This window comes from Squalius cephalus (genome assembly GCF_949319135.1).
Source record: "Squalius cephalus genome assembly, chromosome: 20".
NCBI classification, from domain to species: Eukaryota; Metazoa; Chordata; class Actinopteri; order Cypriniformes; family Leuciscidae; genus Squalius; species Squalius cephalus.
Window position 1 is genome coordinate 20,038,838 of NC_137141.1, and position 15,043 is coordinate 20,053,880.

Below are 15,043 nucleotides of genomic sequence, written 5' to 3' on the forward strand. Positions count from 1 at the left end.
TAAGTTCGGAAGGACGCAAGGACACAGAACGCGTCTTGTGAGAATTGAGATGTGCTGCAATCTTGTTGCTCAACTGACCGTGCCAACATATTATAAGTAGAGTCCAATGCACAATAAATACAACATAACATCACAAATGTCACAACCTATTAAAACAGTTATTTCATATTAGTATAGGCTACATATTATTTTCATAGTAATTGATATAATTTTAATTAACCATGAGTATTTGTGAACATTAGTATGTTTAATTACTTATTTTTATCAATGTTAAGATTCTTTTTAATATGCCAATAAAAATACCGCAGGCTTTCTCCAAGTCTTCATCACGTGAGCTTGCAGCTGGATGGAATGTCTTAAGTGAGAATGAGAGGTTTAAAGCTAACAGGCTTCCGTACGTCGACCGCCCGAAGCGTCTTCTGTGATTTCTAACGATTTCTAACATTCGATGCATCCTCGATATCAAGAACACATCATGCTACTTTCATGCATCCTCTGTAATTGCGTTCTTGAGAATTGGAATTAAACTTCGACGGTTGATGACAAAAGGACGCAATATTGCTTAAGAACTAATTTTAAGAAACGGCCAATGAGAGAGGATTTAAAAGACTACATTTTGAGAATGTTTCCTAAGTCTTCATCTAATTCAATGCCTGAGATGTATTAGTACCTATTGGATTTCCCTGTTGAAACACCTAAAACCAGTGTTGGGGGTGACTCATTACAAATAACTTGAGTTACGTAAACAGATTACTTTTTCAAGTAACTAGTAAAGTAACAGATTACTTTTAAAATTTACAACAAAATACCTGAGTTACTTTTTCAAATAAGTAACGCAAGTTACTTTGTTTTCCCATTTATTGACTGACAGCTCTCTTGTCCTCTAAATCTAAGTGCAGAGGCGTGTGTAAACATGATGGTTATTGTAATATGAGCAGGCAAACCAGCAATGCAAGTTTGAGAGGTGGCGCCCCGACAAATCTCGCAAGAATCATGACTTGCATTACGGCACGACGTCACATACATCAACAACATATGAAGCAGCCTCTATGGAAGACACTAGCATGCATTTCATTTATTGGTAAAGTAATTGTTAAACTTTCTTCTGTTATCCAAAATATCAGCACAGCTGAAAGGTTTGCTTGAGCGGCGGCCTCTACTGTACAGGAGTAAATCTGCATTTCCTTCAGCCTGAGGGTTATTATTTCACTTTTGGTGTGAAAGGGTCCTTACATTTGCCCAAAATTAGAACTTTTTTGTTATAAAAAAACAAGCCCAGCCCAGGTGGAAAAAAAGTAATGCAAAAGTAACGTAACTTTTCTTTAAAAAAAATAACTCAGTTACTTTTTATGGGAGTAACGCTATATTGTAATGCATTACTTTTCAAAGTAACTTTCCCCAACACTGCCTAAAACTACCTAAATGGCAATTCTGTGACAACTCTAACCCTGCTGCTTTAAAGATTTATATCTGTAACTTAAAGTATTTTATTTTATTAAAATAAAGTTTAAATTAAAGTAATACAAAATAATGCTAAACAGACATACTGACATACATACAAAATGTATATAAAACTGGTGTAAACGTGGTCCAAATTGTTGTATGACAAATTCAGTAATTCTACTTCCTGTTCAAATACCTCATGATGCAAAATTCTAAGAACAACATCCTGGTATGGTAACACTCTCATAGCGCCCCATGCTCCCTCTCCATTTCCCAGCTGCTTAATTGCAGGACATGACTTCAGTTTGTTTCAGAGCACACACAGGGCACGAAGCGCAGCCCTATCACTTACCACCAACACTGTTACAGGAACATAGCCAGCCTGCGGCATTAAAAATACAACACTCTCACCTCATACACACACACACACACACACACACACACACACACACACACACAATAAAGTCTGGAGCTGGACGTCTAAGCCAACTGTAAGCAGTTGCATGCACACACATACACTGGTGTATATTAACAACAGCAATTACCTGATAAAGAATATACAATTACTGCATGCGTTAGGTAAAGAATGACAGGTTTACTTGACTTACACTAGCATATTGCTAGACTACTGTCTTTCTATTTACTTTGTCAATCTACTGTTCTGGTCAATGAGTAAAGCAGTCACTATGGTTCATGGTGTTGGTAGCTAAAGGAAATGCAGAATGGGGAAATAACTCAAACTAATTTTTTTTTTTTTTTTTTTTTTGGTCAAGAAAGACACCAAGTGTAATGCAACCCAAAATGAAAATTCTGTCATCATTTATTCTGAAATCTCATTCACACTTTTGCATGTTCAGATTTAGTCCATCACAATCAGTTATGAGACATTTAACAACCAATGATGTTTTGGCAAAATTCATGTCAATCTTGGGGTGATACATCTTGACACAGCCTATCAAATGTTACTGTAGTATTTTCTTTTTATACTATTATGCATTTATTAATATTCTGAATTTGCATTTACAATTATATTTTCAGTTTTCATTTTAGTTTTAGTTTTAGTAGCCTACTGTTTTTTATGTGCTTTAGTAATTTTTTATTTCTATTTCAGTAATTTTTGTACTTTAAACTTGTATGGAAAAGAGCAGCTTAAACATTCTTTAAAATATACTCTGCAAAAAAAGAAACATCCTTTTTCAGGATACTGTATTTTAAAGATAATTTTGTGAAATCTAGGGCTGCTCCCGACGCAAGATCTTTCTTGTCGACTAGTAGGAAAAAAAAAATGGTACGTGTTTCAGGGCTGAGAAAGAATACAATATATAACATTGCTACCATATTTCTACATTACAGAGAAATCCTAAACAATAATAATGAGCCTTTGAAAATATACCGAAAATATATGCATAAAGCTTGCAGCATCGCACTGGCAAAAGTAATGATTAATGTGTCGGAAATAGTCTAAACATTTTAATAATTTACTAGTGCTTTCTGAGTCAATGTTGGCGGCAAACATGAAGTTGACAATGCTGACTCTCATCTTTGTAGTATAGTGGATGCGCCTATATAGAGAAATGCACATGTTAAACATGTCGCTGTACCAATTTAGCTTCCATACTCCACAGTCTGCACGAACACTAGGATGTGTCCCTAACGCACATATTTATCTAGTAAGCATTAATATAAGAGCGAGCAGCCATGTAAGTGGTTAACCTTAAGCTACTACTTGCATGTTTCAAATTACGCCGATGAATAAAAGACGCATGTTCCTGCCCAAGATTGTTACCATCAAGCCGCTGTAAACTAGTGTTTTTCCTTGATGCTTTGCCACAGCCAATCACCAGCACTTGATTTGGGAACATCATACAGGCTGCATGCTTATTGTTTCACTGATGTTGACAAGATTAACCCCTCAAGTACCGAAATTTGGTACCGAACGACAAGACATTTTTTGATACTCGATGGTATCAAGGCAATTTGGTCGGGTGCCTAAAAAGTATCAAACTCGATACCCAGCCCTAGTTGAAAGTGGGAGAACGTTTCTTTTTTTTTGCTGAGTATATATCCTTTTGGGTTCATCAAGCGAAGAAAAACATACAGGTCTGGAACAACACGAGGGTGAGTAACTGAGGAAACTTTTATCAATGTGACATCTTTAAAATAGCACCCTATGTACTTTTCACTACAGCATACAGAAGCGATGAACTAAAACGAAGAACACTTAACCTGTATGGTGAAATGCTTCGCTGTCTAAAGTACCTTAAAGCTACACTGTGTCATTTTTTAAGTTGATTCTTAGCAAAAAACACTGTTCTTTCAAAATCATATGTGCTCATTAATGTGTAATTACCTCTACCAACTAATCAACTAATCAAGTATTCTCGTAAGCGTAGAATCTACCATTTAGAATACATACGAGCGAGTCACTCGAATGGCGGCAGCCATGTTGCGCCTCCATCTTGAAAATACATCAGCCAAAGAGGGACATACCTGGAAATTCAAGATTCGCCTTTCGCGTTTTGACACTCAGTGGCACCGTGACGTAATTGCGAGGGGGAGATTACTCACGACTGGCGGCAGATTTGAAATAAGTTAAAAAACCCTCGGAATGGGAGGGGCTAGAAAGTAATATTCAGTTGGTAGTCATAAACAATTTCACCGCTAGATGGGAGAAAAGCCTACACAGTGTAGCTTTAAAGGGCTTCCAGCAGCACTGCAAGAATACTTGCTGTAATCACCTCCAAGGGAAAAAAGCCAGCAAACGACTATTGACTGTGAAGGCCTTGTCCTGCTTATCACCATCTATCTTCCTCTGCACTCCTGAGGCGTTAAGTGTAAGCAGTTTAAAAAACATTTTCTCATTTGAAGACAACCAACAGATTTCAGATTTCTGCTATATCTGCAAAATCTTTCAGAAACCACAGGAAATTTGTTGGTTTGCAATGAGACAAACTACAAACTCACACGCACATATAAAACAGGCGCACGCAGATACCCGCACACACACCTCAAACTCTTCCAGTAGTATAGTATTTATATAAGCATATGACTGTCTTCAATAATTTTACAATACACAAATACTGCATAATTAAATGCATAAATAAATTATACATTTTTCGATAGACCATTAAAGTAAGTGTCAACCAATTAGGTTTTTTAGTCCACATACATATATTAATCAGCATCTAACAGTTATCAGTGGAATAAAAACATGCATGATAGTTATATGGTGAGATATGCGTGTAATAAAAGTTTATGTAAGCCACACAAACACACCTGCTGTGTCTTTTACTGAGAATGTGTTGTTGACCGGATTAAAACCCACTCATATCACCAGCACCTCTCTAAATACCTCATATACACCACAGCCAGGTCACAGAGGACAAACCAAATCAGCTTTGCTTTTATATGCAGCAGGAAGAAATGTATGACTTTGCCAATCGGGTAAGAGAGAGTGCCAGGAGCTTATGGTGTGTTCTGAAAACTGCACACAAAAAAAAAAAAAAAAAAAATTTGTTCCCGTTTCACACTGCACATGTAAACATGTAAGCACTGCAGAGGAAAAGTATGATGAGTATTTCATTTGATATAATTGTTATAAAGAGTGGGCAATTGAGTCATAAAATCTCATTTACATTATCAATGCACAATATATGTACCATATTAAGTTTTTTTGACCAGTATTAATGTTTTTAATTTATTTTTACTTGCTATTTTTACCTTTAGATAGTTACTTTTTTATAATCATTAATAATGTAATAACACTATCAAATAATAATCTTTCGTAAATAATCTTTCGTGTCTTCCAGACAAAATAGTATAGAGCTTAAATATAGGCCATTTGTTGATTATCAGTCATTAATTTTAAAATAATTATCAGGTTATCTGCATAAGCTAGAATTTTAATATCGTGCAAACCTGATTTATGTAGAACAGATCATTTTCATCCCTTAGTAAAGGGGTCAAAACAGCAGCTGCTTGCATTAACATGACTGGAAAATGTGCTTGGTAATGTTTGTGCTTTCCCAGGGGTTTGCGATGTAATCAAATAACAGTGATTACCAAAATGATAAAGGGATTTCATTTCAGCTGAACTTTGGCCTGACTGAATTTGCCAATGTACACTGAAGCTCTTTGCCTCCAAGTTTACACTTTGAGATATGAGGTCTAATCACTCAGTGGTCAGATGAAACATGGATAGAATGATCGAAGAGGTGCATTAAGACGTCATGGTGCCATCTGGCTTGGGACAGGTTACTGTTATTTTAAATTCACTGCTGAGGCTTACTCTAAGTCTACAGAGAGAAAAATGAGAGAGAGAGATGCATATCGTGAGAGGGGGATGTAAAATAACGTTTGTGTACTACACACGGAAGCACAACAGATGTTTTCTGAAGAGCACTTATATAAGTGGGCTTTAGATACATGGTTAGCAGGAAAGAAGAGAGAGAATGAGGTACGAGTATCCATCATGGTCAAGTCAATCACAGCTGATGATCTGAGACGGCCGCAATGCGCATTGCAAAGTCAGATGACGAATGTAGAACTGAGTCACTGAGAGATTGTCACACTTGGGTTGCAAAAAAAAGATGAGATAGGATATACTCGCAGCAAAATAGTAATAGAACTAAAATACTAAGAACATTAAACATAACCACATTACACACACGACTGCACACATGAGGAAACTAGGGCTCAGGACTGTGTCCGAAATCGCCCCCTGTACCCTCATTCACTATTCCCTACATTAGTCCACTAAAAGTTCACTTGAGGGAGTGAATGAAAACAAGTGTGCGAATTCGGACACAGACTGTGTCAGTAGGCCTACTGCTTTTGTATAGTTTGTGGTTGCTGTTTAATAATTAATTGAAACTAAGCAAATAGGCAGCTAGTAGTAAGATGAAAAGATTGATCTTGAACTTTGTCACTGAAACTATGTATAAACCTTAATTAAACAATTTAATAATCAATTAAAAAGGAATTTATACCTGTATGAGATTACGCTGTAGCCACATTGACCAGCGGGTCAGACGCGGGTCAGATTTGGCGCACGATTCTCAGTGCATTATGGGTATTCTGTAGCCGTTGAGCATACATATGACCGAAATCTTATATCACGATATGAATAATTTTTTAATATTGTACATGCCGAAAAAGATTAAACCACATTATAGAGTAAGTTGTGGTAATTTCACAGACAAAACTCAGAAAACGGAGCAGAACGTATAGCTTTTCTCGTGGATATCTACTTAACATGATACTACTGGGAGCCTAAAACAAAATCTGTAAAAAAAATTATTGCCAAAATGATGTTGTTGTTGTAGTATTGAATTGTATTGTCATATCAGCTTCAGGTGTTTTAAAGATTAAAAAAATATTCAAAAATGTTTGTGTATATATATATATATATATATATATATATATAAACACATAACCCTATAAAAGATTCTTGAATTGTACTTGTGATTTAAATTGTAAAAGTTTTTCTAGGTCATCTTACAAAATGAGTAAAATGTGCTACGATATCAACATTGTCTCTGTCTGCACCTTCATTAAACACCCATAAGTCACAAAAACTAAAGCTAGCCAATCAGATCTGGAGATGGCAAACACAAAAATGGCATCTGACTTTGAATATAGGTTACTAGTTAATCATGAGACAGAGATATCAATTCCTGTTTGCGCTGAATGTGCTCCACAGGAAGAAGCTGTAAGTTGACAGTTTCAAACGAGTGCAGCGGTTGACAGTTTCTCTGGCAAAGGGCATTTAAAAAGCCAAACTCCATCAGTGTCACACGGATGGATGAATGGATTGAACGCCATCTATCTCTAATGAGAATGTGTTTCTCTAGTGCCTCTGAGGAACTGGACCATTAAATAAGCACAGTCAGGAAAATTTGTCCCGAGCCTTGCTCAAGGGCACGCAGCTGATAGGGGCCTATCAGTAACTCTTTTGTACAGATTACCCCCAAATTGGCCCAAACACACCCAGATAGAGTCAGTCACTCCATCTTTGAGAACAGAAGGTGTCATTAAACACCTATCAATAACAGCTGGACACGCAAACACACCAGACATGACATCAACTGCAGGTAACCGGAGACCAGTCCGGGTCAATACTTTGAGTTCGCAAAAATACATTCTTATGCACACACACACACAATGCGCACCATATATCAAACATCTACAACATCTGAGAACATAGTTCATAATAATTTGCAATAACGAAATTGGTGATTATGGGGAGGGAAAAACCCTAACAATTACATCTCAACATTTTGATAAACAGTAATTCCTTCACACACACTTGAACAACAAGCATGCACATAAACAACAAGCGCACATTTCTGAAGTCTCAAGTTTTGGCCATCTGTGACATGGAGCCCATCCAGGATGCACCAGAGAAGACATCATACTGTTTTGGGTTTTATAAATACCCCTACGGGTACAAAGTACAGGATTCTTGTGCATTAAATAGCTAATTATAAAAATGTATATAGTTAGTTTAGACTATTACTTCAAGTATTACAGTAAGCCAATTCAATTCTTTATACACATTGTACATTTGCCATTCTCCCAATATACAGACCTTTCATGGCACTTCTGCAGATTAAGTACACTTTAAAACTGCCTTTGAGGACTGTTAAGATCTACATTCGGACAAAGGAGCTGGATCAGCGTAATCAGGCCGTCCTCTACACAATAACAGAAGGTGTTTGCTGAGGAAATCAGAGCATTTCCCTGCATCAAAATGCCCTTTATATTGCACTGAATCAGTGCAAATGCAGCATTTTTGTCAAAAAATGTACAATGAGTTCCAAAAGACTGAGATCACTAGTGAACATGCTTTGCATTTTAGTTATTTAATAGAAAATGTTTAAAACATTTACTGGAAAAAATAAAGACTGCAGGATGAGTCATCAATAATTTTAATCCCATTTTCCCAAGTGAAAAAGTTAAAAAATGAAGAATATTTATACATTTATACACACACAATACATGTTTGGGTCAGTATTATTCAGTAAGATTTAGTTAGAAATTAGTACTTTTATTTAGCAAGAGTGCATTAAATAAGCGACAATAAAGACATTTATGTTACAAAATATTACTTTTGATTTATCAAGAAATCCTGAAAAAAAACCTTTCCCCCTAAAAACTATTAATCAGTTAATCCCCAAAAACAATTAATTTAAACTGTTTTCAACATTGATAATAATGTTGAACAAGAAATGTTTCTTGAGCACCAAAGCAGCATATTATAATTATTTCTGAAGGATCATGTAACACTGGAGCAATGATGCTGCAAATATATTAAAATAGAAAATAGTTATTTTAAACTGTAATATTTCACAATAATAATTAAATCATAATAGACTTTGTTCAAAAACATTAAAAAAAAACACTTTAAAAAAATGTGATATTATATGTACTGTATTCCACAAAAAAATGTTTTTACCAACAGCACTTCCCTAATCTACTACACAAACTGTTTCTTCATCCTGGTGATGCATAAAACAGTTATCTAAAATACAGACAGCAAATCTATTGATTTTTCATCCCACATCTATTGCCAAAGTATATTAAAAGCATTTTAACCACGCTACGTAAATCCAAGTCTTCAGCAGTTTGGTCCACAAACACACACACACACACACTTGTCCTGCTCTGAACACCTCCTCCATCTGTGACACTTCCATCCCACACAGAGATGACTGAAACGGATTGTGGCCTGCCCCCTTGTTTTGTCCCTGGGCCATGCTGTCTGCTTTTTAAACAAAGTTCCCACTCACACACTTGTTTAAAAGAGAATATTGTCAGCTTCTTAACGTCACTTCCCACGTGACAAATTAAACAGTAAGTACTTCTCGTCTCAGCCCTAAAGCAAATGTTGAACTCTGAGGCAGTAAAACATGACTAGTGCATGAATTAAAGAGGAAAAATATCTGCCATCTCAACCACCAAAAGAAGTGATTCCCACTTTTGGGAAGACGGCAATACTGAGAAAATGAGTGTGTCATTTAAAGGTCCCGTATTATGCCCCTTTTCACAAGATGTAAAATAAGTCTCTGATGTCCCCAGAGTGTGTATGTGAAGTTTTAGCTCAAAATACCCAACAGATCATTTTTTACAGCATGTTTAAATTGTCATTTTTGGGGGCTCAGAAAAACGCGCTGTTTTAGTGTGTGCCCTTTAAATGCAAATGAGCTGCTGCTGGACGACACAGGGGGCGGAGCTTCATGAGCTCGCGCTCAGTCTCTCAGGACAATTTCATCTCACGGAATGATGATAATATCAGAAACTCTCAGTAACGGTGTTCATTTCGAGTCGGACAATAATTCCTACAGAGTCAGAGTGCTGTATAGAGATGATACAGGTATAGTTTAGTAGTTTAATTACGGTTATTATAACGTATGTCATCTGCTTGTATGTATCCATTATTTATTAATAGCCTACAAGTCTGCTGTCTGAATGATGATCAAACATATACTGATGAGTTTAATAAAGTTTATTGTACATCACACAAAAGATGAAGCGTCAGTTTTACTTCAGAAAATCACCGTAAGAGCTGAGTAAACACAGTAAGTTATTAGAAGTGTGCAAGTACATAAACGAATTTCGGTAGAGTTAAGGGAGCATTCCTGTGGGCGGAGGTTAGTCAAAAAACGGTTCTAGTGACGTCATTAAAGAAGGAAGTAGAGGGATGTAGTCCAAACGAGCCGTTCACTGTAGTCAACTTCTGTTAAATAAAATATCTCGCTTGGCATTGAACTTTGAGCTTTATAATTTTACAGATATTATTTATACTCTAACAACAACATTACACACTAACTAAAGTTTGAAACATGGGATCACGAAGAACGGGACCTTTAATGTCTCGCATCACTGAGAAGCTCTTTCCCTTTGGGTAATGTAAAGCGTTAAGAGTTAAGAGTTTGCTGCCGGTTGTGCGTTGTGATGACTAAAACTCTTTTAGTTCTGTAGCAGCACGCGTCCTTATGGTAATAGCAGAGGGGATTTCTGAATAACAGAACGTGATTTATGAATATTCTTTGAACGTTCAAAACGTCAATGTTTTTAACATTTTAAGAACTTTTTTTGATCATCCGAACGTTAAGGGAACATTCCATTTTTCGCAAACGTTACTTTTGGGACGGTTATGAAACAAGTATTAACATTTTTTTTAAAAAGATGAACGTGCAATTAAAATGTTTCAGAAAAATAAAAACTTTACATGAATGATGTATTAATAAAAATTATGCTAACATTTTTAAAGAACATTATTAAAGACCAGATAACTCTGAATTAACATTCTATTAACATACTGGAAGAATGTTTGTTCATAACTTTGAGAACCTTGCCAGAAAGTTAGCAAAAGTTCTGACGACTTTATTCAACTATCAATTTTCTTCTGTGTGGTTCTTCTGTGTAGTTCACGTAACGTAACAGCGCAGCGCTTCTGGGTTGTACGTCAGAACGTAGGCTCACTATTACACTTTTTCTGCACACTACGTCAACAGCTTATGAGAATGACTTGGAAGAGAAGAGATGGTTGAATAAAGTTGTTATTTTTGCGCACAAAAAGTATTCTCGTCGCTTGATAAACTTAAGGTTGAGCCACTGTAGTCACTTGGACTATTTTAACAATGTCTTTACTAACTTTTCTGGGCTGGCATATATCAATTACCTTGCAGCCTATGGACGAGTGACCCAGCTCTCAGATTTCATCAAAAAATATCTTAATTTGTGTTCCGAAGATGAACGAAAGTCTTACAGGGTTGGAACAACATGAGGGTGAGTAATTACTGACAGAATTTTCATTTTTGGGTGAACTAACCCTTTAAGTATGACATTTACAGAGAGCACAGTGATTTAATTCACTACTCACACAACCCAGCTGTGTGAGGTCAAAGTTCAAATGTGCTGTTTTTGCCTTTCATGGAAACTACAATTAACTTAATAGATAAAATCACAGTGTGGTGCAGTGTTATGTTTGACTTTGTGATTTGAACATTATGTTCATATTGACTGTACACAGACACAGTATGTCAACATAAAGATGAGCAGTTTGACTGATGAGCCAAAAAAAACAACATCAGAACATTTTGTGAACCTGACAACTTACAAAGACAATGTTAAACCTAAAGAATCTAAAACAGCAGAGAAAGTCAAACCACACGCACTTGCTGAGATGTCTTAATGTTTATTGGCAACCAAACGTTTTAGGTGTGCCCAGTAATGTTGAGTGATAGAGAGCAGTGAGGTGTGGATGAATACAGCAAGCAATCAATCCACAGCTTGGTTGAACGCCTTAGTCACAGACCTTGTATTTTTATCAGCTAAAAACAGGAAGTAACTCAATCTCGAAGTTGTTTCACTTTTAACAGTCGGGAATCATCTGACCATAGTAAAGAGAAATTGCGACCAAAGGAGGCCTCCATTTCCAGTTTCACTGGGGGAAAATGAACATACACACCCTCAGTACACTTGTGTTGTCATCACATGACCTTGTCAAACACCTCAGAAGTCTCTTATTGCAGTTCCACAGTACTTTTGTCTCTTCACTTTTTACAACCCCCTTCAGACATGAACACACACTACCAGTTTCACAACCTCTCTCCAAAGCAATGCTAAAAAACAAATACAAATATACTGCTAAGGAATTGCATGACAAATACTTTACTGATTTTACTATTGCTGCTGCTGCTTTTAAAAAAGTTGATGATAGATAGATAGATAGATAGATAGATAGATAGATAGATAGATAGATAGATAGATAGATGCAAAATCTGTCTTTCTCCATAGATAGAGTAATATCTGTCTTTCTCCATAAAAATGTTTTTACCTGAATTCAGGGAAATAATTTTGGGATCAGCTACACTCATTCGTCTTCAAGACACCTAACTGTGACTGTCCAGCCGTAGCTGATGGACCTGAGACCACAGATGAACGTCACTGTCATGTCAAAGGCAAGGGACAGATTGCACTTGGCATGTGACAGCATGAAGACACTTAGACATTACCTTATTTTGTAGTTCGGTAAAGTGTGCTTCTTCTTGATAACTCTCTTGAGCTGGTTGACTATGATGGAGGTGAGCTGGGGCAGAGGACGGCCCTCAAATTGAGACTTCACCTCGAAGTCTATGAGCGGGTCCTCCAGGAAGGAGAAGGACCAGTGCGTGAAAGGCATGCGGGTGAACTGCAGCTTCAGGCGGCCCGCCACCCGGGTCATCTTCACAAACAGATAAGCCGATTTACCGAATACTAAATCGACATCGATGGCCAGATGAAAGCCGCCGTTATATTCTAAGTCAACCTCGAAATTGAGCTCCTCGGGCATGTTGTCTTCATTGAGAGCCACGGGTTTCATGAGTCTGGCTGTTTTGAAAACGGGCACCGAGTTACCCAGGGAGATATCACGCAGACTGAGCCCCTCCAGCAGACGCCCGGCGGTCTTGGTTTGGAGGAGCTCCTCAAACTCTACCTTGATCTTTTTAGTGATCCAGTGCCTGACGACGGGGGTGTCTCGGAGCTCGCGGAATAAAAACAGAAATATGGAATTGAGGAAATCGCATGTCTCTGCTTTGGAGGCGTGCTGAAAGTCGCTCAGGGAAGGCGGTGGCGAAGACGGCTGCTGTTTGGGGCTGCTGCCGGGGACGGTGGTCTCTTGCTGCTTTGGAGAAGCGGCCTCCGGTTGTTTGGAGGCAGACGATGTGATATCCGGTTGTAGCTGCGTTGATTCGCATTGTTGGTTGCTAAAGTAATCCCTCAGTGCGGGATCAGGAACTGCTTTGACATATTGAACTGTCCTAGCGACAGGCTCGGGGCTCCTCCGGTACACCAGTAAGAGCTGCAGAAGGAGCGTGACGATGGCCCCGGAGAAAGCAGAAATTAATATCAGGTATATCATTTTCGGATCCCCCGCTGCGGCGTGCGGGTTAAACTGTGCTCATGTTCCGCTGTCAGCCCGATTAAACAAAAGCGAGTTCCACCTGGCCGCTCACAAAGCTGCCATATCATCTGCTCCTTTCCTGGCTGGGCTTCGGAAACTCCGGCTGATTGGTGGAACGTGTCATCACGTCAACGCGCTGGAAGTCCTGCGTCATGACGGCATCTGCCGGGCAGCCACCGAATGGATGTGATCTCGACAAATAAAATTGTCACAAGAAACATGTACTCAAACGTTTTACACTGAATATTGACTAGTCATGAGTTTTTTTAATGAAATTCATTCATTTTTACATTTTATAGTCTATTTGCAAAGATGTTTTGGACTGACAAATATCATAAAGAGGGAACTTTCAGAGTCAGAAAGAGCTTTATTGTCAAGTGTGCTTGCACACACAATGAATTTACCTTGGTATTGAAGCTTCCAGTCCACCCATATACATATAAATATAACAAGGCACATAATAACATTTAAGAATTTTAAAAAGTATAAAGACAGATAGTTTTAGTCAGAATAAACATTTACAGTATTGTGAATAATAATATGAATAAATAGGGCTAAATAAATGTACAAGGATATTGCACAAAAAAAGTGTGGTATAGCACTTGGAAGGTATTTAACTGTTCAAGAGGGAACTAGCCTGTGGGAAGAAACTGTTCCTGTCCCTAGATGTTCTAGTGCCTGATCTGACTGAGGCGCAGTCTGGAAGGCAACAGTTCAAACAGGTGGCCGGGGTGAGTGGAGTCTGATGATTTTACCTGCCCATTTCCTCACCTGGGAAGAGTCCTGGAGGGTGGGCATGGGGGCACCAATAATCCTCTCAGCAGTCCGGACTGTCCGTTGTAGTCTCCTGATGTCTGATTGGTGGCTGAACACAGGACAGACTCAATGATGGCTGAGTAGAACTGTGTCAGCAGCTCCTGTGGCAGGTGGAACTTCCTCAGCAGGCAAAGGAATTACAACCTCTGATGGACCTTTTTCACTATGGAGTCATGTGATTGTCCCACTTCAGGTCCTGAGAGATGGTGGTGCCTAGGAACCTGAATGCTTCCACAGTGCTGCTCATGATGGAGAATGGGGGGAGTGCTGGGGTGTTCCTCCTGAAGTCCTGAATGTAGTTTTACAGCTAGATGGAAATGATTATATAATGCAAAGACCATGAGATAGGGAGAGAAATGACCTGGTTCCAAACCATTTTTTTATTTTATAAATTAATGTAAATCTTCTGATGTAGTGTTTTGTATAAATGCAAAAGCAACATGTAATGTCATTATTATATGTCATATTAAGTCATAAATATATGGGGCTGGGGTGCGTTTCCCGAAAGCATCGTTGGCCAACTATGGTCGCAAGTTCATCGCAATGTCCATTGAACTCTATTGGTAACGACGGAACTTGCGACCATAGTTGGCCAACGATGCTTTCGGGAAACGCACCCCTGCTTCTGAGGATTGTGTTTTGTTCTCAGCCGATAGCAATGTATATGTTTAACCACTGGGTGTGCAGCCATTAACTTGATTGAAACAATTAATCCCCATGTTGGCTGGCAGCAATACTCTCACACATCCTGTTTGATCTTTATCAACTTATGTTTCATTGGTGCTGGAGATCTGAGAGACACATTTATAATAGATTACAAAAGTGGTAAACCAA

The 15,043-nt window shown here is 38.0% G+C and overlaps 1 protein-coding gene across 1 annotated transcript in view; it reads right to left on the bottom strand.

Annotated features, from left to right (window-relative positions):
• The window catches only part of pdzd8 (PDZ domain containing 8), a 45,528-nt gene extending 30,875 nt beyond the window's left edge, over positions 1–14,653 (bottom strand). Inside the window, exon 1 of the mRNA XM_079852725.1 lies at positions 12,465–14,653. Coding sequence (XP_079708851.1) covers positions 12,465–13,351 — 887 coding nt within the window. The 5' untranslated portion in view covers positions 13,352–14,653. The remainder of the gene's footprint in view (positions 1–12,464) is intronic.
• Between the last annotated feature and the right edge of the window lie 390 nt (positions 14,654–15,043).